This window comes from Bombus bifarius, unplaced genomic scaffold (genome assembly GCF_011952205.1).
Source record: "Bombus bifarius isolate JDL3187 unplaced genomic scaffold, Bbif_JDL3187 scf7180000009832, whole genome shotgun sequence".
Lineage (NCBI taxonomy): Eukaryota > Metazoa > Arthropoda > Insecta > Hymenoptera > Apidae > Bombus > Bombus bifarius.
Genome location: NW_022885363.1, coordinates 35,312 through 55,834, shown reverse-complemented (window position 1 = coordinate 55,834; position 20,523 = coordinate 35,312). Strand labels below are relative to the sequence as shown.

Below are 20,523 nucleotides of genomic sequence, written 5' to 3'. Positions count from 1 at the left end.
TCAATAAAAAATATTCTATGTAGAACATTGATTATTAAATCTTATAATGAATATAAAGTATCAAAAAGATATATTACATGCTCCGTATCATATACAATACATATATACCTATACATACATAGCTATAAACAATAAATTATAAATTGAGATTGCTATGTATTACTGAAAGTATAATTCTTTAACATAACCGATATAATTATTTTGTAATGTATTTGGTTGTATAATGTATTTTGGTATTAAAAAATCATCTTCCTGTCTATGCAATCTGAAAAATTTACTAATTATATACATACTTAGTGATTAAAACGCTTAAAATTACGATAGCTTAAAGCGCCACATAGCGCGAAATACATAAAATACCGTCAGTGCACTTCCGGTCCATTTTTCTGACAAGTATCTGATAGCTGTCTGACATTTCGTTTTTGATAATTTCATTGAACTATGTACATGAAACACGTTATTTATTCGCATCGATGAAATAATAATTCGCGTATGTTTCATTAAAATAAAAACCGCATCATCAAAAAACACTTTTACAATCCGGCAAATATATGCACGAAAGGTAAGACTGACAAAATATCGTTATCAGGCGTGCCACCGGCTGGGGTTAGAATTATCCGAATTCCGGCACGGTAATCGCCAAAATTTTATTAATTTTATCATTTTTTAGAATACGCTATCACGTTTATGAAAATGATCAAAACGGGAGAGGATAACCTAAATCTTCAATATCAGCAAACAGTGTAAGTATTTATTGAAATTTAGCTTCATTTCAGTTATAAACGGTAGAATTTCCATTGATAATTTTTATATATTTTTATACGTCTTTCATTCATAACATTTGATGCCTTTGATTTTTATCTATCTTGGTATTACGCTATATAAACACTATATAAATATCAAAAGTGTAATCTTTAAATTTTTTTATGTTAATTTTCTGATCTTTATTATTAAATTTATCAACTTAATTTAATTTCTATTTTATTGCTCAATTTTCTTTTTTCATATATATATAAAGATCTTTTCCTCTATGTTTAGAGAATTCACTGGACAAGAAAATCAACATTCAGTTGAATTATATAGTAGCAATGTTGTTGTTATTCCTTCACCAGGAGGTCATAATCACGGTAGTTCAAAGGTGAAGTTAAAAAATATTGTTGATTTTACATGGGAACATAACTTTTACCCAGGCCAATTATTAGCTGTTCATATGTCTGGGAAATATTTAGCTTATGGCATAAAAGGTAATGGTAAATTTAAACTTAAATTATAATTATTTTATTGACCTTCTAAATTTAAAAAAATAACATTATTTAGTTGGTAATGGAGGAGGTATGGTTAGAGTTGTATACAAAGAATTGGAACAAAGAGCTCTGTTAAGAGGAATGCGTGCAGCAATACAAGATCTGGCTTTTGCACATGTTTCTAATGCAATTTTGGCATGTGTTGATTATTTGGGAAACCTTTTTATACATACCATTGAATCAACACCACCAGAATTGTTATGTAGTTTATTGCTACAAGTAGATGCAGAAGATATATCTCCTACTAGTCATCGTGTGATATGGTGTCCATATATTCCTGAAGATGTACCATCAGATGGAGATAAAGTTTCAAAGCTTTTAGTTCTAACTCGTGGTTCCAAAGTAGAGTTGTGGTCAGTTAATACTGTTTCGGCAAGATTCAGATCAATAGAGGTGAATGTGTACCTTACTTACAGATTATAAAATCCATACAAAATGAACAAAGTATCCAACTGTTTGACTAAATGATAGGCAATTGATCCAGCTGTGAAGGAAAATGGAGGCATGTTGGAAATTGATCAACATTCTGACACAATCATAGAAGCAACATTCAGTCCAGATGGCACAGCCTTAGCTACAGCTAGTTTTGACGGAGAAGTCAAATTCTTTCAAGTTTACTTACATAGTAATTCTCATGGTAATCAAGTACAACCTCGTTGTTTACATCAATGGAGACCACATGGTGGACGACCGATTTCCTGCTTGTTCTTCCTAGATGACCATAAAACATACCATCCAGAGTAAGCAATATGTAACAGAATATTTTATTGAATTTATTTTATTATTAAATTAAAATAATCACTGTAACTGTATTTTGTTCCACAGAGTTCAGTTTTGGAGGTTTGCCATAACTGGATGTGACAATAATACAGAATTAAAAGTTTGGTCTTGTGAGGTATGGTCCTGTTTACAAACCATTAAATTTGCACCTACACCTTCTACCGGTAAATTACCAGTGTTAAAAGCCGGCTTAGATCTTAGTGCAGGATACCTTTTATTATCAGATATATACAATAAAGTTCTGTACATATTAAGTCTTACAAAAGATAATGATGAAATAACATCAGTAAATACAATATCAGAGTTCCTTCTCCCGTATCCAATACTGAGTTTCGGAATTGTTGATGCTGGTTTATGTAAAATTCGTCCTACTGCAGAATCGCTGGAAGACTTATGTCCTTGTGAAGAAGATACTGAAGAGCAACTTGTTATAAGGATGTATCTAGTTCAACCAAAGTCATTACAAGAATGTCATATCACTTTTAAGCCTGCCTCACAAGTGAGTGGTAACTGCCTTATGGACACACTAACTCATAAATCACTGGGCTACTCTGAAGACACACGAGATATGGGAAATGTTAATCATAATGGAATTTCAGTGGAAAATTGCGAAGAAAATCGTTCCTTATCTGCCACACTTGAGGCAACAACAAATCACAATGCTGGCTTAAATTTAATGACGCCAGATGCATTCAGCTCACCTGCCAAAAAAGAAAATAATGAATTAGATTCTCGCCCTAGTAGCCCAGAATTAGGTAAAGTGTTATCTGCTAGTCCCTCACTTGCACAAGCAGTTCAGGCTCTAAATGCAACAGACCCACCATTAGCCACAAATGAGTTAGAAGAACAAGCACCTGCTAGTAGTGGTAGTAGCCCGTCGAGAGAAGTAAGAGAAATTTTATCTCTTACAAAAGCAGATGAAGAACCAGAACCAGAAAATAAGCCAAAAGATACCAATACTGCTGATGAAGATTGGCCTAATATCCCGATGGTATTATTAAAAGATGTAAGCAGACATGCCATGCAGGAAGCCGATGGATTCACAAATGATGAAGAAAAAAGAAAAAGATTAAAAGACGAATCGAAACCAACAACGCATACTACAGGAAATACTGAAAATACATGGCAAACAACAAACGAATTGAATACTCTCGAACTAATAAATAAAGTAGAGTCAATTTTGGAAATAATTCAAGATCAACGACAGGAATTAAGAGAGTTAAGTACTGAAGTGACTAGATTAAGGCAAGAGACACCAATTTCGACGCGAGTAGAATCTGCTTTAGCACGAGCTTCACAGCAACTAAATGCAACCTTAGAACAAACATTATATAGCCAAATGGCTCGGCAACACGATTTTCTTAAGACACTTGAAACAGCAATGAAAGACAAAATTGAAACTACCTTACCACGTATTATTGAAGACACAGTAGAGCCATTAAAGCATCAACTTAGATTAGATTCTGCTCGAATGGATGAACTCTTAAAAAAGAATTTGACAGAACTCATTAATAGTAATCATATAAAAGACACACTTGCTATGGCAGCAGTGAATGCAGCAAAACCAGCATTAGACGCAGCATTTAAAGAAACCTTTACAAATGTTCTTTTACCTGGCATGGAAAAAGCATGTCAAACAATGTTTAAACAAGTACAGGATGCTTTTGTTAGGGGTACTCGTGAATGTAAGATATTTACGATTGATAATACGATTTAAGGAAAATACCAATTATATTTGAAGGCTAATTTCGTATAAAACATTTTTCTTTTTTTTTTTTTTAGACCTTCAAAATGTGGATGCAATTGCAGATAAACAATATCAGCAAAGAAATGAACAACAAAGTGAAGCGCTATCCGCATTAGTTCGCGAAGAGTTACAAACAGAATTAAATAGAGGTTTAATTATTCTCCAAGAAGGAACAATACGTACAATTCGTGATTCTATTAGAGATAATTTAAACCAACAACTTACTGAGATCACAAATGTGCGGTAAGTGTATTAAAAACACTATATCAGTTTCCATTAAATGGTGAAATTAATCGAATATGCTTATAGTTCTCGAGCTACTACACCTGCTATACCAGTATCAACGGTTGCTGATGCTCAAGCGCGAGTTATATCTCTCCTCCAACGAGGACAGTTAAATGCTGCCTTCCAACAAGCTCTAAGTGCTAGTGATTTAGGCTTGGTAGTACTAGTTTGTGAAAAAACAGAACCTTCTAGAGTATTTTCTTCTGTAGGACCTCAAGGTCAAACCTCAAGATGTATTTTACAACAACCTGTAATTCTTTCACTTGTACAGCAGTTATCCGCAGATTTAGGACACCGTACAGAACTGAAGCATAGGTAATAGAAATATCTTTTATTATTAGTGCTTAACAATGTTAGATAAAAATTTCTCATTCTTTATGATTATTTATTAGGTGGCTTGAAGAGGCGATATTAAATTTAGATCCTAATGATCCAGTAACACGAGAACATATGGGTACTGTGTTAATGACTTTGCAATCTCAGTTAGCTGCTTTTGTAGCAGCTAATCCAAGTCATAGTTCTATACGGCGTATGAAAATGTTAGCTATGGCTGCCCGTGCACTTTTTAATCAACAACCTTGATGTTATATATGTATGGAATAGAAAAGACCCATTGACATCAGGTTTTACATGTTTTGTTTAAAAAATACTTTAATCTGAAAGTAATATTCACATTATCCCTTCATGTCAAGACTGGCAGTAATTTACATAGAATATAAAAGAATATTGTACGAAGTTATCGTTAGCAGTTTACACAATTTGTCGAAACTCGCGCCTATAATTTGATTTTTTATAAAGTATACACATTTACGAAGTATTCGAGAGTTTACCAAAAAATTATTTTCTTGATCTTACATATAAACAAATATATAAATGTATTATACAATATAATTAAAGAGCGTGATATAAATGAGATTGTCATTAAAATAATGGCACAATAAACAATAAAAACGCTATATGAATTTAAATTATTAATTATTTTATGAATTATCAATAAAGTTTTATTAATCACCAATATTATTCTATCAATTGGTATTGAAAAAATTCTCTATTAAATTTTATGGTACATAAAAAAGATTTATTTTTAATTATTATAACTCTATCTTTTGATAGCATTTTTCTGCGAAATTATGCTATGTACTGTCTTTATATTTAAAATGAATTTTAAATTAGGATCTTTACATATAATTAATGTATATTCTCCTAATTCTCTTAAATGTTAACTTTGTATTAACCTATAGATAATACATTTCATGACATATTGTATAATACACATTAAACTTCTCATACGCATGAAGATACAGTAGCAATTAAATTTTAATTAGAATTTAACTTGTAATCTTAAATGACTTCCTTTTAACGAAACGATGTTTCAGGAATTTTGTGTTTAAAACTATACGTATTTTGAAGTATTTCTATTCCATATTATTTTATTTTATATCTGTCTCATTCATATTTTCTTTTATCTAATATGCTGCTAACTGTAATGTAACAAACCAAGATATTCTATATTTCTTACTATGAAAAAATAAACACTTTGAAATTAATAAATTGTATCTCAAATTTTATAATATATTATACTAGTATGTGGGAGAATTTTAATGCACCTTATTAATTAGTAATTTCTCTAACGTATAAGAGCATATAATCAAGACTTATTTTTTATTTATGTATTACTCTATATCGTAAAATGTATATTTTCAGTATTCCAGTTTATATAATTGTTAAATGAATGTAAATAATGTGCAATTTATATGCATTTATATTTCCTTCATGTTTTCTAGGCATAGAAGTTCCTAATTCAAAATTTACGTCGTGTTCCTTATATGATTAAATATTTGAACGAGAATGTAATATATGTATAGAGTGAGTATTATTAATTTAGAGTATTCATAGAGTATTATATCTTCTTTATCATAATATCTTACTTTAAAGTGATGTGATTCCATTTACTTATTTTTCTTACTTTAAGCGTAATTATTAGTACTACTTGAATAGTATAAAGGAATATAAAGAATAGGACATTTCAAAATACAATGAATAATTACATATATTAGTCAATAAAGTTGAATGCTTAGACATCTTTTACTATACAATATTGTAAAAAAAAATTGTTGAAATAATTTTGTAATGTACATCAATATGAGATTTTTCAGTTCTATCTTCCAATGTGTTCTTTCTTTGTTACACAAACATAAATAACATAGTTGTATGATACTTCATGTATTTACAAGTAACAATTTTACTAGTAAAATAAGTATACTTATATTTATAAATGGACTCATATAAATACATTACGACACAGCTCTAATTACTGCAATTTTGTAAGCTGAAAGAAATAACTGTATCATAAATAAAAGGGAATTTGCATAAATTTTAATAATTTATACAAGTTTTATGTATACGTGTCCTTTTTTCATTATGTATCTTTTTCAAATTATTTTGTGCTTCCTAACTGTGTATTCTTTACTTCTGCAATCAATGCTTCTTTGATATGTGCTGCTATTTTCATTTTCTTTCTCTTCTTAACTCTACCAGATATTTTTTCTTTAACATTTTTTGGAATTTCTGTTTGTGATTTACTCTTCTTCTTCTTCAGACAACTGAGAGGATTTGGGCCCCCTTTTTTCTTCTTTTTTAGTCTTACTTCTGTTTTATCAGTTACTCCAGCTACTTCTTTTAGTACTTTAATATTTTCTTTCTCCCATTCAGTCATCCCTAATTCTTTACGAATATTTTCAGCATATTCACGACTAGCTTGTGAAGGTGCTTCCAAAGTTGGTGCTTTACCATGCAAATACATTATTGGTACACCTGGAATTTTTCTCAAGTAATCCTGAAGTTCTCTGTCTTGCGTAGCTATAATATATCTGAAAAAAACATAACAGATATATATACATATATGTATAGTATCACTAATTTTAATTTCCACCCATTGAAATTTTTATTATACCTAAATGAATTATTTTTTCCAACCATAGATAGTAAACATTTTGTGCCACTAATTGAATGTTTTTCATGTCCACATTTATGTATAGGATATTGTTTAACAATTTGCATAGCACCACTAACTGCTTTTGAAAATGAACTTAATTTTTCAGTTTCCAAAATGATACATGGTGTAGTTAATAATTTTACTTCAGATTGAAAATATTTTGATAATTGATCTTGTATATTAAATTTATTCTAAAAAAAATTAAAAATTATTACAGATTCAAGTCACTTGTCTTCATTAATTTATAAGTAATTATATATATCATTTTCTATTCTTTATATACTGAAAGCAGACATCAACTTTAATTACAGTAACATAAAATAATATATTTAAATGCAAACCTCTAACGCAGCCAAAGCAAATGTGCCATCAATAAGAACTTGAAACGGAGATCTAAATTTGAAGTTGTTAATAAAAAAGCTTAAATTTTTTCTCGCTTTTTTCTGTCGATTTGTTTTCATCTTATTTTCCCAGCTAACCTTAAAATGTGTCACATTTATCTTATACACATACAGATTTAATCTTCGAAATAATATGATAAAATATTATTAAACATTGTAAACCTTTATTTTAAATCGACAAAAATACTAAAAATTTTAACCACTAAATAAAGAGCTTTGCTTTTTCAATGTATTTCATAAACACAAATTGTGTATATATATACATATAGAAAGATTACTCAATATGCAATATAACATAACCTACTTTCAGAGGTGATCGGAATCGGAAGTGAATAGAAGTAAACTGAACGTTGTCTTGCTCGTTGATTTGAAAACATAGTTATTACTTATATTTTGTGTACTATTCCTGAGAAAAATTTTGCATTATCGATTTCATTCGTAACAGAAATTCATCAAAATGTAAATGTTTATACAAAATTTTTTATCGTTTTAACAGTAATTTTTGTATTTACACAAAGCTTAACCTTACTTTTCTATTTATATGCTATCTTTTTGTGTAAATTTTATCTGAAGGTTATAACTTTTCTCTTTGAATTCCTATTAGCAATTTTCTAACAGAACAACTTTTATTTTTAGGTCTTCTTTAACTAAGCCAAAATCTGAAATGACTCCTGAAGAATTAGCAAAACGAGAGGAAGAAGAATTTAACACTGGACCACTTTCAGTATTAACTCAATCTGTGAAAAATAATACACAAGTTTTAATTAATTGTAGAAATAACAAAAAATTATTAGGAAGAGTAAAAGCATTTGATAGACATTGTAACATGGTTTTAGAAAATGTAAAAGAAATGTGGACTGAACTTCCACGTACTGGTAAAGGAAAAAAAAAGGTAATATAATATAACTATGTGGTATTGAAGCAAAACTTATGATTGACAGTATACTGAAAGCTTTATTTTTATCTAGGCAAAACCAGTAAATAAGGATAGATTTATTTCAAAAATGTTTTTGAGAGGTGATTCTGTAATTCTAGTTCTACGAAATCCTTTAGCAACAGCATCAGGAAAATAATTTTACCAATATCTTCACTATTTTATAACTTATAAATAAGAAACATGAATTTGAAATAAATTTTTTAATTTAAACTATAAATGTGTATAATTTATTCGTGTTAACAATTATATCTTGAATTTAATATAATATACTTTCTCTTATATTTTAAGTATAAAAATGAAACAGTGTTAAGTAGGTCATGACATTTATTTGTAATGAATTATACAAAAAATCATTAATCTTTTTCAGCAATTGCAGTAAGATGCTTATCAATTTCTTGTTCTGTTAAAGTTCTGAAACATAAAAACATTTCATACGTTATTTATTTACAACAATTTTATACATGAAGTAGAAATAATATTTACCGAAATTTGGGATTGTCCTTTGATACTACCCCAACTTCTATCTCTGTTGGCTTAAAATCTACTGATAAAACAGTAGATAAACAAGTAATTGCTAACTGTATTGTTTCATCATGATCATAGTTTTGTTTCTTCTTTAACTTTTTTTCCAGATAAGAATTAGCTTCAGTTTGTTTAGCACCAACAGAGATGGCTCTGTAACCACAATAATATCCTGCAGGATCAGCCTTATAAACACAAGGTCCTTTTTCTTTGTCATATGAAATAAGCATCATAGAACATCCAAGAGGCCGCATTTCTGCATTTTGTGTATATACTTGACTGATATCTGCAATACGTCTGCATAATGCATCCACAGGAATTTCATATTCATACTTGTATTTAAAATGAGCTGCTTCATATCTTGCACGTTGAACTTGAGATCTGCTATCGGCTAAAATGCACAACAAAAACAATATATCTTTAGTACAAAAAAGATCTAGATATTTCAAATAATAATGATTGAAAAATTATATAACAAATCTTTAGGATAATCATTTTCTTTAAAACTTTACTCACCTATCATGCCTGTCACAAGGCAACCGATATGCTCAGTGAGTTGAAAAATATGAGTAACACTGGAAGCATCAAGCAGCTTATCCTATAAACAAATATCCTTAAATTTAATAAGTTTCATTTGTATTCTTTGCAGAAAAATCTTTAAATGTTACTTTAAAATACTATACTATATACTGTAGAAAGAAGAGAATAATATTATAAAGAACTACTAGTAATAACAGTATAGTGATAGAGGTTATCTTACAGGCACTTTCTTTTGTGTAGCAAAAACAGCTGTGTCCACTCCTTTTACAGCAACAGATGTCAAACCACCTTGATTTATCGCTTTAAACGCATATTCTGCAAAATATTCCATACTTTTACTTAAAAAGGTTGAAAATTGCTAATCACGCCATGTCATGGTTCCCGCTTAGAAAATTCGTATAAGAGTTAGTACTTCGAAAGACAGCAACAAAAATTGAAAAACTGTTTATGTCTTAATGTAAAATATTTTCACAAATCTTACCTACTTGGTAAAGCCGCCCTTCGGGTGAAAAGATTGTAATATGTCTATCAAAACCAGCACTACTACCGCGCGCCATATTCGCAAATAATGTTAATGGTCGCGTTTAAAAGTTGCAGGCAACTATTCGAAACGTCAAATCATGCAAGGCGAGTATTAAGGTAATTTACATTAAACGACAGAAATTTTTACCGGAACAATTTTTACATATTCTTATATTCATTTAGAAAAGTAGACTTAAAATCAAATATAAAGATCTGACTTTCTAAGAAATTTGTAAAATTGTTTATTACTTATCCTTACAATTTTAATATATTTTTTAATATAAAATTATGCTCTTTATTATTCTGTATAAAAATCTGAATTTTATTTAAAGATTAAATTATAATTAAAAAAGATAATTGTTTAGTATTAACAGTTAGAATTTAAAAAGATATAAATTTTAAAATTTGATTTCAAAAGTAATATATTTTATTATGAATATTTCTCTTTTGAGAAATATACGTAGTAGCAGATTTTTTAGTATAATTAACTACGAAACATATTAGCATTCCTATGTCAAAAAATGAAACAATTTAAACCGTATTTTCTTTATTGGCAATGCACATACATATATTTGTTTATTCGTTTTCCTATAAATAACGCTTGCGATATCTTTTAACATCTTAAGCTTGTTCTGATCGAGATCGAATCTGATTTTACACCAACCATCTAATACGTAGTAATACGTGATACACATCGATATGTGTACACATTGAACATTAGATTTCGTAAGCAATGTAAATGTTATCATAAATTACTGTACTTGGTATAGTTACACAAATATCTTGTCTATGAAAACAATGACACGTATATCTTAAATTACTGCTGTCATTAAAAATTTTCCAGTACGCTAGTAGCACTTAAGCGACACTTGCGATACCAAAAGTAGATACCAAAGTACAAATGTCTGCATCAACAGGTAAAAATATTTTATATTAAATGAAAAATTAATCACTTAGTACAACAAATATCTGTAAAAGATAAAGGTAGTCGTTGTATTATTTATAAAAGGTACACATTATTAATCGCGTAAGGTTTTTTTCAAGTAAATAAATTTTAGAACATAAGCGTCGGTCATATGACCTTCCACAAATTTTGTTTTATTTTTTTTATATTATAAATGTGTAGTGGCATGTGAAACTAATAATAATTTTTACAGTTTATTGTACATTCTGTATGATCGAAATCAAAACAAAACCCGCGTGAGTCTATTGTGCATTATTTATAGTTCTGATTAAAACGAAATCCACATGACGATTAAAATTTGTATTACTATTCGTAGCATTCCAAAAGTGTAAGTAATGCGTGTATATGTATATAGTAATGAAGCAAAATACTTTTATATGATATTTTTAAATGTTTATATTGAATAATATACTTTAATGCAGTAAACTAATTGTAATTTTGTCAAACAAATTAATTTGCTGTAAAAATTAATTTAATACATTAATGTAATATATACATAATCTTATCCAAATTTTTTGTGTATATACATGAAGACATAATATTAATTTTCAGGTGATAAGAACAGCCTGAAAAATGGCACAGAAGCTTTAAAAACACAATTTGATCCTACTGGTTAGAATTTTTGTTCTTATGAAGAAATTATATCAAATTCAAGTTCTATGTATCATCTATTAGATCAATATTTTATAGAACATCAACATATTCGATATAATCCCTTAAAGGGAGAATGGGTACTAGTGTCACCACATCGAATGAAACGACCCTGGGGGGGACAAATTGAAACAAATATAGAAGAAGATCTTCCAGATTATGACCCTGATAATCCACTTTGTCCGGGCAACGTCAGAGCTAGTGGACAGGTAATGCATTTAAATAACTATCCTTTAACTTTAAAACCAGAATTGCACAACTTTTCTGATACTAAATGTTTTTGTTTTCCAGGTAACTCCAATATATGAAAATACATATTCATTTGTCAATGACTTTCCTGCATTATTGGAATCAGTTCCTAATCCATCAAAATCTGAAGATGAATTATTCCAAATGGATGCTGCCAGAGGTACTTGTAAAGTGATGTGTTTCCATCCCAAATCAAATGTAACAATAGCACTTATGAAAATTTCAGAAATTAAAGAAGTGGTTAAACGGTATGTTGGTAATACATTTAGTTTGTAGTATTGTAATATTTTATGTAATAAATGTCGTTATGATTTAGCTGGATTTTTGAAATGCTTGAATTGGGAGAGAAATGGACTTGGGTACAAATTTTTGAAAATCGTGGTGCTGTAATGGGTTGTAGCAATTCTCATCCTCACTGTCAAATTTGGGCTAGCTCTTTCTTACCAAATGAAGCTAAAATAAAGGATAGATACCTCAGCGATTATTATAATCGTAATAAAAAACCACTTCTTATAGATTATGTACAAAAAGAACTTTTCAAAAAAGTAAAGTACCATATTAAGAGAATTTAGATTTAGATCTTCAGATTTTTTAATTTGTATATTTTATGTTGTAGGAGCGCATTGTATCAGAAAACCGAGATTGGGTAGTTTTAGTACCATTTTGGGCAGTATGGCCATATGAAACTATGGTATTGCCTAAGAAACAAGTATCTAGAATGCAAGATTTATCAGAAAGTCAACAAGAATCATTAGCAGCTACTATGAAAATACTGTGTACAAAATATGATAACTTATTCCATTGCTCTTTCCCTTATTCTATGGGTTGGCATGGTATGGTTAAATATTATTGGATATGTTCATTAAAAAAGGTCATGTAACTAATCACGATATTTAATTGATTCTGTTTGAAGGAGCCCCAACTGGACCATATGTAAAACAAGATTATCCTTATTGGACTTTCCACGGAATTTATTTACCTCCACTATTACGTTCAGCAACTGTAAAGAAACATATGGTTGGCTATGAACTTCTTGCACAAGCACAAAGAGACTTAACGCCAGAACAAGCAGCAGAGAAATTACGAAATTTATCAGATTCCCATTACAAGTATCCAGAAACCAGTTTAACTAGTTCTGAGATAGAAGAGTATTCTAAATGAATTAATTCACTTTATATAATTATATATTTTTATAAATGTACGTGTTATTCACGTATATATATTTATAAAAATGTAATGTCGAACATCATGTAATTATACACATATTAATTTTAGTAGTAAAAATCAATAAACATGAAAGTAATCAATTACATACAATTTTATACAATTAATATATAGGAAATGTACAATCAATTTTCTTGCTCCAAGCATGAATGCCACCAATTACATCTTTTATTTCTAGATTACTTCCCTGAAATATTTTCTGAAGACTTTTTACAGCCTTTTGCGAATCATTCCCTCTTCTGCACATAACATATACTAGAACAAATGCACACATATTTATTATATATTTACAACTTCAACATAACATATTAAGCAAAATATACTTACAACTAGCATTATCATGTTGTTTTTGTATTTCCTGTATTCTACTTCTTATTAATGTTACTGTTTCGTTGTTATTAATATCACATAATGGTATATTTATAGAGTTCTTTAAATGACAGATGTCAAATTCTTCGGCTGAACGTACGTCAATTAAAATATGAGCTTTCGTGCCTAATTTCAATGTTGTGTTATATTCTTCCACGCTTATTCTTTCTTCCGTTCTTAATAAATTTAATTTCGGATCTTTATCATTTGCTTTTGCACCACAAAATTGTTCATAATCAATTAATTTGTGCAGAGTTGGATGTTCGCCACAAACGGCACAGTTTATATTTTTAGCACGCAGGTTGATCTTACGAAACTTCGTTTCCAGTCCATCAAATAATAGAAGTTGACCGGATAGTACATGCGGAAGATCGAGTACTATCTTCAGCGCTTCTAATGCTTGTAAGACGCCAATAGTACCAACAGCTGCAGTTAAATTAAGTAATAAATATTTTTCGAATTAAAAATACTGAATAAATTAAATAAATTAATTAAAAAATAATACCTGGGCCAAAAACACCACCATCTCCACAGTTTGTTACTGTTTCTGGAGGAGGAGGTTTAGGAAATATACATCTGTAGCAAGGTCCATTGTAATTAAATACAGATAAATGACCTTCAAATTTTAATGCTGATCCAGATACTAAAGGTTTATTACTTAGAACACACGCATCATTCAATAAATAACGTGTAGCTACATTATCAGTAGCATCTACCACTACATCGTAAGACTTTATTATGTCCAGAGCATTACTGCTATCTAGTTGAATTTTATATGGAGTAACTTTAATGTCACTGTTTAAGCTAAAATTAGGAATATTTAGTTTAGATTATAAAAGTAGGGATATTTTATATCATGAATTTTACCATCAAATAAACATTTAATACATATACTTGTAAAAATCTATGCATATTATATTGATATACAAATACCGATTAAGACTTTCTGCAGCAGTATTTACTTTTGGTGTTCCAATACTTGTTTCTGCATATAATAATTGTCTATGAAGATTGTTAATCTCTACATCATCATAATCAATTATACCAATTTGTCCAACACCAGCAGATGCTAAATATAGCGCAGCTGGGCATCCAAGTCCACCTGCCCCTACGATCAATATTGCGCTATTCTTTAATTTTACTTGACCTGTGATTATATAATGAAAAATGTTAGAATTGAAAATAAAGACTTTATTATTATTTATATACCAAATTAAGAATACATATAGAAGAGAAAATATTAAATACTAAAGAATAACAGATTTTTGTTATATGAAATTCATATGATTTTAATTTAATATATATAATACATTTTAAAATTTTGTAAATAGAATACACCTTTAATAGCAATTTCTGGCAAAAATATTTGCCTACTATATCGTAATATTTCTTCGTTATTCAAACCGTAATCTTGTAAGATTTGTTTCTCGCGCCTTAAGGCAGCTAGTTGAGTTTCCTTCGTGCGTAACAACTCACGCAATTCAACAATTTCATCAATCAATTTCTTTTCGTTCATTTTTCTAGAAAAAAATTTAAAAATGATTTACTGTTCCACTATAAAAGGTTAAGAGTAAAATTAAATTCAAAATTTTTTATTACAGAAAATCACGTAGTTAGGTTATACGTACTAAAACTTATTCACAAAATTACTGGTTAGAAGGTTGTTATTACATAAGTAGCAAATCCTACATAAGAAACAATTCGTTATAGATAAAACTTAAACAAAGACGAGTGAAGATTATTATTCTAATCTTTATTATTTTATTATTAATTTCGAATACTATCACTTTTTTTATTACTTCATAATCAGTATACACGCATCTACTTGAACAGATATATATTACACATTCTGTGCCCTGTTCTACGTTTAAGATGCAAATGGCACTATGCTTTACATATTTAATATACGCAAAAATGCTCGACTAATCTCTTAATTAACCTTTAATCCTTTCAACGTGATAGATAAAATGAAGAATTTATCGTTTCAAGTAGTGTAACAAAAATAGAGAATATTTTCGAATACTTACTTTTAGAGTTTAGAATAATATTCTTTTGTCCATTTTACTTAACTAGTAAAGAAAAGAAGTCAATACTTTCTTTTAATTTTTTTGGTGTTCATTGATTGTATACAGATTTGTATTAAGTAAACTATAAATATGTGTAAGCAATATTTATAAATTAAATTATTATGTCTTTCAAGCTTTCTAGTTAAACCCGTGAAATGTGTATTTTAGGTGGCTACTATGACCGCGTGGTTCTGTGAGTGTCTCAAAGAATTAAAGAAGAAAGAAGCAGTGAAATTTGGAACTGCTAAAAACAGCTAGTTCGTTGAAAATTACGATGTGCTTGGTTTCAAAGATCCTTACGAGATCTACGTGTTTATTTGCACAGTGTCGTGCGCAATAAGTGCAGTACAGTCTTGGGCAAAGGTAGGAAGTTGATGATTAATGTCACGGTCAGCAAGGTTCTCACTCTTGACAAGTGCATACAAGAAAATCATGACTTTATAAGTGACAACTGGAGTATTGCTTGTGAAGAACTTTAATCGTAATATATACATACGTCAAGATGGTGGAACCAATTTTTGACTATCAATTTCGCCTGATACTTATCGGTGACAGTACAGTCGGAAAAAGTTCGTTGCTGAAATATTTTACTGATGGGAAGTTCGCAGAGGTACGCAGCGACTCTAACCGTTATTGTCAACAATGTTGATAAAAATGTTGATTTTAATCAAATCTGTCATGTTTTGTTCTTTTGTCATTTTTCATAATATCAAATAAGTTATACTGTAATTGATGTTGAAATCGAAGTTGAAATAGATTTTATGTCGTTGGAGTATTTCCAATTTTGCTGATCTAATAATATTTATGTAGTTGATTGCTATTTTTTAAATAAAGAATTCAGGACAGCATAAAAATGCTATGATATTAAATATGTTTGAAGAATTTTTGTCACGCAAATGAATTAGTTTTAATGTCCAATTATAATTATTATATACATTGTACAATTAGTAGGTTAATGAACAATAATAAACAAAACGGTATCTTTGATTGAGATACATTTTTATCTTTTATCTTGAATCTGTCATTGACTTTTATATAGAGTATGTTTTTTAGTAAATCAAAAATTATAATTCTTTTACAATTCAATGAGTTTATATCTGATATTATTATAGGAAGTATATAACGTATTTTATTTGATTAGCTTTCAGATCCAACAGTAGGAGTAGATTTTTTTGCTAGATTAATTGAAGTAAAGGATGGAACAAGAATAAAATTACAGTTATGGGATACAGCTGGCCAAGAAAGATTTAGGTGTGTTATATTTGTATTATATGTTTTTAGTAATTACGAATATATTAAAAACAAGATATGATATGTCATTGATACAAGTAAAATAATGAAATGTATTGTTTATCTTAGGTCAATTACAAAATCATACTATAGAAACTCTGTTGGTGCCCTGCTTGTGTATGATGTCTGTAATAGAGCAAGTTTTGAACATATTCCTCAGTGGATGATGGAAGCTCGTAGACATATTGAGCCACATCGCCCTGTATTTGCATTGGTAGGTTGTAAATTAGATTTAGTTACCAATGGAAGTAGGCGAGAAGTTTCAAAAGAAGAAGCAAGAGCTTTTGCTGATCAACATGGAGTACATCACATTGAAACCAGCGCAAAGACTGGAGTTAATGTTGAAGAAGCATTTCGAACAGTTACACAGGAAGTTTATAATAGAATACAGACTGGTGAATATAAGGTAGAAGATGGTTGGGATGGAATAAAAACTGGATTTGCTAGGCCTGGTGGTTTAGATTTTAATCTAGTCGAAGCAGAACCTGCAAAATCCTCTTGTTGTTAAGTTAAAATTTAATTTGTTATAAAAGCAAACAATGTTCAGAATGCAGTGGCACTATAAAAATTCATGTTTCTTAAGTTTTTCTAAATCTTGAGACATGTATATTAAGAGAGAGAAAGACCGAAAGAATACATTCAAATTTCCATATCAATTTTATTTGACAAACATGAAAAAAAATTCTATTCTTTAATAATTACATTCCACTGCATTCTCGTTTTAGAAGAAAGATTTACAACAAATTTAAAATGTGTATAAATCTTGATTAGACATTTTTGTACATAGCTTGTATAAACGAATGATTATATGTCATTGAAGTACACAGACATTGAACTAGAACTGTTTCTTATCTTATTTAAGGAACAAAATATCTCAATGTAAAGAAAGTTCATGTTCATAGTATAAATGTAGCTATAGCATTTTTATGAATTTTGTCATAAATTAATGATTTTGTTAATGATGAAAGAAAATAACGAATGTGCTTCTTTATCAAAATCATCTTTTAAATATTGTAATAATAGAGTATTATAGTGAATATTATATAAATTAAAGAAAAGTTTTCGAAATAAAAATGCAAATGTTTGTAGATCACGCGTTTTACATACAGAAGTTATTTTTTGTTTTTAATGACACAGTTTGTGATAATGTCACATATATATGAAGAGCCAAAATACATACATATATATATATTTGTACTGTTCATATTTAATTAAAGCCAAACAAGTTAATATATCAGTACTTATATCTTAATTTATGAAACAATATATAAGAAGCGATCTGTATGTGCTCTAATTTTAAAACATCATAAACTTATTCTGTAAATATTATATTATATAATTATGTCAAAATATTACAAGATCTTGTTATAGAATAATAGATAGTGCACCACAATTTGTATAAGTTGCTACGAATTAATAAACATCTGCTTTATCATATTTTTATCATAAGATATAAACATGTCAGTTTAAATATGATATGAAAAATTTATATAATCTAATATAATATTTTTAATACAACCATTTTTTATTAGATGGTACATTTTACATTTTATCATGTCAATCTCTTAAAAGAAAATAAATTTCTGACTTTCAAGATATAAGTTAAGAACATAAACACTTGCATATACATACATACATTCTTAAGACAGAAATAAATTAGTCAAATAAATTTTATTCAAAAAAATATTATTTATGTGATTTGCATTTTTCAATACAACACGAATTAAGCAGAGATGTATTTATATCTGTACAATGTAACAGATATATAGAATACGTATCAAATGATAAAGTGCAGTAAAATCTGTATTTGTATAAATAGTGTAAGTAAATGCAGCATGGATAGAATTTATGTATGAAGTTTTGTACTTATTAACTGTGGCATAAGACGAAATGAGTAATAGCTATTAGGAAAAAGAAAGAAAAACGCGAAACAGTAACATATAACTTATCATTATATTTGTATAGCTATAGGACATATCTTTTTGTCAATAAGTGATGTATGTATGTAATGAACGTACAACGTTGTAATATCCTAATTGACAAATAGACTTTTTCATCTATAAAAAATCTAAATTTGTTATGTGTTCGTTTCTGTTTTAAAATATTTTTTTGTAAATAGAAATTAATATCATATTGAGGACATGAATTATAATAAATCTATGTTATATTATTTTAACATGTGACTATATAAAACTATAATTATACATAATATGTGAAAAACGGACACAGACATATATATACATATATTATAATGTCTATTTTGTAAAAATTGTTTTCTCATAAAATTTATTTTATGTCTAATTTGACAATTCAATATATACATCTTAGTGCACTACACATTTATATACATATAATCATGTTGGAAAATAAACAATTATAGAATTATATATCCTTTTTTGATAATGTAATGCGAGTATTAATTATTGACATTTCTTTTGTGATAGAATTCACAAAATTATGTTCTGCCACCATATTCTAGATAATTTCTATTTATTTAGCTCAATAAATTAATATTTTTGCTTTTTTTTAGAATAAATTAATTACAAAGATACTTCTACTAAAATTACATATTATCATATTCATAATTTTAGATATATATAAAATATGGTGTGTGTTTTGTGTAACTGGTTATTTTTATAGGCTGTAACAGATGGAGTAATCAAACTGTTGATGAGATATAATTTCATATTTAATGTACAATATATAACATATATACAGTATATACAAGTTAATACTTTCTTGCCAATATGCTTAAATTATACAGATTTTTGTAAACTGAATAATTTATATCTCTGAAATGTAAAATTGTCTGAATACAAGAAAAATATTACAAAATATCATTGTTACAGTTACATTTTCACGTAATTATGAAACATTAGCTAAACAGAATAAAACTAAATTTGTAAAAAAGCAAACTGAGAAAGAATAGTTTATATAATATTCTCATAATTAAATAATAACAATTAAAGAATATTGGTCGTTGTTAAGAAATATCTTATTCGTTTTATTTGACAAAATAATATAGTATTACGTTATATTATAGCACGTTATATTGAATTACGTTACGTAGTATTACGTTATATTGTACTACGTTATACTGTATTACGTTACATTATATTATGTTATATAGAATTACTTTATATTATACTTCATTATATTATATTACGTTATATAGTATTACGTAATAATGTATTATGTAATACTATACGTTATTACGTATTATGGTATTACGTTATACAGTATTACGTTGTATATTAGCATGTTATAATGTATTGCGATATATAGTATTATGTTATATAATATTAAAATATAATGGATTACGTCACAATGTATTACGTTATATACTACTACGTTATACTATATTACGTTATTTTATATTACGTTATATTATATTACGTTATAATCTATTACGTTATAATGTGTTAAGTTGTAATGTATTACGCTATATAGTATCATGTTATAATGTATTATGTTATATGGGATTACGTTATATTATAATACGTTATAATGTATTACGTTATATTGTGTTACGTTTTGCTCTAACTTCAAATACTGGGCAGATGGCGTACGTTACCGTAATCGCAGACGGATACGAACACATGTATAGTGGGGATATCGAAAGGTGACAAAGGGAAGCAAGTGGATCAACACAGCAGTTGTCGAGAGTTCTGAAAAAG

General features: G+C 28.4%; 7 protein-coding genes across 12 annotated transcripts; 4 read left to right on the top strand and 3 right to left on the bottom strand.

The window, feature by feature from the left end:
• Window positions 1-349: 349 nt before the first annotated feature.
• On the top strand, window positions 350-5,084 carry LOC117215838 (enhancer of mRNA-decapping protein 4). Its single transcript, XM_033462335.1, has 9 exons — window positions 350-562; window positions 671-743; window positions 1,039-1,244; window positions 1,318-1,697; window positions 1,776-2,044; window positions 2,130-3,769; window positions 3,867-4,074; window positions 4,141-4,431; window positions 4,509-5,084. Exons 2-9 carry the CDS (start codon window positions 688-690, stop codon window positions 4,696-4,698), a joined length of 3,240 nt encoding a protein of 1,079 aa, XP_033318226.1. The 5' UTR covers window positions 350-562; window positions 671-687; the 3' UTR covers window positions 4,699-5,084.
• Window positions 5,085-5,528: 444 nt separating this feature from the next.
• Window positions 5,529-7,733, bottom strand: LOC117215839 (rRNA-processing protein UTP23 homolog). The gene is made up of 3 exons (XM_033462336.1): window positions 7,453-7,733; window positions 7,070-7,302; window positions 5,529-6,986 (listed from the first exon to the last, which is right to left on the bottom strand). Exons 1-3 carry the CDS (start codon window positions 7,570-7,572, stop codon window positions 6,554-6,556), a joined length of 786 nt encoding a protein of 261 aa, XP_033318227.1. The 5' UTR covers window positions 7,573-7,733; the 3' UTR covers window positions 5,529-6,553.
• An 86-nt stretch (window positions 7,734-7,819) lies between these two features.
• On the top strand, window positions 7,820-8,666 carry LOC117215842 (probable small nuclear ribonucleoprotein Sm D2). The gene is made up of 3 exons (XM_033462338.1): window positions 7,820-7,971; window positions 8,149-8,404; window positions 8,481-8,666. Coding segments are annotated over exons 1-3 (363 nt in total). The 5' UTR covers window positions 7,820-7,969; the 3' UTR covers window positions 8,586-8,666.
• Window positions 8,667-8,755: 89 nt separating this feature from the next.
• LOC117215841 (proteasome subunit alpha type-6-like) lies at window positions 8,756-10,153 on the bottom strand. The gene is made up of 5 exons (XM_033462337.1): window positions 9,993-10,153; window positions 9,732-9,826; window positions 9,488-9,569; window positions 8,933-9,362; window positions 8,756-8,860 (listed from the first exon to the last, which is right to left on the bottom strand). Exons 1-5 carry the CDS (start codon window positions 10,066-10,068, stop codon window positions 8,803-8,805), a joined length of 741 nt encoding a protein of 246 aa, XP_033318228.1. The 5' UTR covers window positions 10,069-10,153; the 3' UTR covers window positions 8,756-8,802.
• Window positions 10,154-10,659: 506 nt separating this feature from the next.
• LOC117215844 (probable galactose-1-phosphate uridylyltransferase) lies at window positions 10,660-13,204 on the top strand. Of its 4 annotated transcripts, XM_033462344.1 has the most exons (8): window positions 10,662-10,950; window positions 11,191-11,325; window positions 11,550-11,609; window positions 11,688-11,857; window positions 11,940-12,145; window positions 12,214-12,442; window positions 12,514-12,730; window positions 12,811-13,204. In XM_033462344.1, exons 4-8 carry the CDS (start codon window positions 11,750-11,752, stop codon window positions 13,056-13,058), a joined length of 1,008 nt encoding a protein of 335 aa, XP_033318235.1. In that variant the 5' UTR covers window positions 10,662-10,950; window positions 11,191-11,325; window positions 11,550-11,609; window positions 11,688-11,749; the 3' UTR covers window positions 13,059-13,204. The 4 variants fall into 4 exon arrangements, with proteins under 4 accessions (XP_033318232.1, XP_033318234.1, XP_033318235.1 ...); XM_033462341.1 differs by lacking the exon at window positions 11,191-11,325 and having other exon boundaries at window positions 10,660-10,950; XM_033462342.1 differs by having other exon boundaries at window positions 11,550-11,857.
• LOC117215843 (adenylyltransferase and sulfurtransferase MOCS3) lies at window positions 13,198-15,446 on the bottom strand. Its single transcript, XM_033462339.1, has 6 exons — window positions 15,290-15,446; window positions 14,829-15,010; window positions 14,424-14,637; window positions 13,996-14,294; window positions 13,449-13,916; window positions 13,198-13,376 (listed from the first exon to the last, which is right to left on the bottom strand). Exons 1-6 carry the CDS (start codon window positions 15,292-15,294, stop codon window positions 13,225-13,227), a joined length of 1,320 nt encoding a protein of 439 aa, XP_033318230.1. The 5' UTR covers window positions 15,295-15,446; the 3' UTR covers window positions 13,198-13,224.
• Window positions 14,926-18,915, top strand: LOC117215845 (ras-related protein Rab-39B). Of its 3 annotated transcripts, none has more exons than XM_033462346.1 (4): window positions 14,926-15,053; window positions 15,725-16,166; window positions 16,698-16,807; window positions 16,916-18,289. In XM_033462346.1, the coding sequence occupies exons 2-4, from the start codon at window positions 16,059-16,061 to the stop codon at window positions 17,352-17,354; spliced, it is 657 nt and encodes a 218-aa protein (XP_033318237.1). In that variant the 5' UTR covers window positions 14,926-15,053; window positions 15,725-16,058; the 3' UTR covers window positions 17,355-18,289. The 3 variants fall into 3 exon arrangements, with proteins under 3 accessions (XP_033318237.1, XP_033318238.1, XP_033318236.1); XM_033462347.1 differs by lacking the exon at window positions 14,926-15,053 and adding an exon at window positions 15,136-15,150 and having other exon boundaries at window positions 16,916-18,915; XM_033462345.1 differs by lacking the exon at window positions 14,926-15,053 and adding an exon at window positions 15,519-15,650 and having other exon boundaries at window positions 16,916-18,915.
• Window positions 18,916-20,523: the final 1,608 nt, after the last annotated feature.

Coding starts and splice junctions, on each gene's coding strand:
- LOC117215838 (XM_033462335.1), top strand. CDS start 688: ATGAAAATGATCAAAACGGGAGAGGATAACCTAAATCTTCAATATCAG. Junction 744..1,038: donor CTTCAATATCAGCAAACAGT/GTAAGTATTTAT, acceptor CTCTATGTTTAG/AGAATTCACTGGACAAGAAA. Junction 1,698..1,775: donor CAAGATTCAGATCAATAGAG/GTGAATGTGTAC, acceptor ACTAAATGATAG/GCAATTGATCCAGCTGTGAA.
- LOC117215839 (XM_033462336.1), bottom strand. CDS start 7,572: ATGAAAACAAATCGACAGAAAAAAGCGAGAAAAAATTTAAGCTTTTTT. Junction 7,303..7,452: donor TTGCTTTGGCTGCGTTAGAG/GTTTGCATTTAA, acceptor AATTTTTTTTAG/AATAAATTTAATATACAAGA. Junction 6,987..7,069: donor GGAAAAAATAATTCATTTAG/GTATAATAAAAA, acceptor TGTTTTTTTCAG/ATATATTATAGCTACGCAAG.
- LOC117215842 (XM_033462338.1), top strand. Junction 8,405..8,480: donor CTGGTAAAGGAAAAAAAAAG/GTAATATAATAT, acceptor ATTTTTATCTAG/GCAAAACCAGTAAATAAGGA.
- LOC117215841 (XM_033462337.1), bottom strand. CDS start 10,068: ATGGCGCGCGGTAGTAGTGCTGGTTTTGATAGACATATTACAATCTTT. Junction 9,827..9,992: donor AGGGCGGCTTTACCAAGTAG/GTAAGATTTGTG, acceptor AATATTTTGCAG/AATATGCGTTTAAAGCGATA. Junction 8,861..8,932: donor AAGGACAATCCCAAATTTCG/GTAAATATTATT, acceptor TTTATGTTTCAG/AACTTTAACAGAACAAGAAA.
- LOC117215844 (XM_033462341.1), top strand. Junction 12,146..12,213: donor ATTAAAGAAGTGGTTAAACG/GTATGTTGGTAA, acceptor GTTATGATTTAG/CTGGATTTTTGAAATGCTTG. Junction 12,443..12,513: donor AAAAAGAACTTTTCAAAAAA/GTAAAGTACCAT, acceptor TTTATGTTGTAG/GAGCGCATTGTATCAGAAAA.
- LOC117215843 (XM_033462339.1), bottom strand. Junction 14,638..14,828: donor GCCAGAAATTGCTATTAAAG/GTGTATTCTATT, acceptor ATATAATCACAG/GTCAAGTAAAATTAAAGAAT. Junction 13,377..13,448: donor ACAACATGATAATGCTAGTT/GTAAGTATATTT, acceptor CATTTGTTCTAG/TATATGTTATGTGCAGAAGA.
- LOC117215845 (XM_033462347.1), top strand. CDS start 16,059: ATGGTGGAACCAATTTTTGACTATCAATTTCGCCTGATACTTATCGGT. Junction 16,167..16,697: donor CTGATGGGAAGTTCGCAGAG/GTACGCAGCGAC, acceptor TTATTTGATTAG/CTTTCAGATCCAACAGTAGG. Junction 16,808..16,915: donor GCTGGCCAAGAAAGATTTAG/GTGTGTTATATT, acceptor TGTTTATCTTAG/GTCAATTACAAAATCATACT.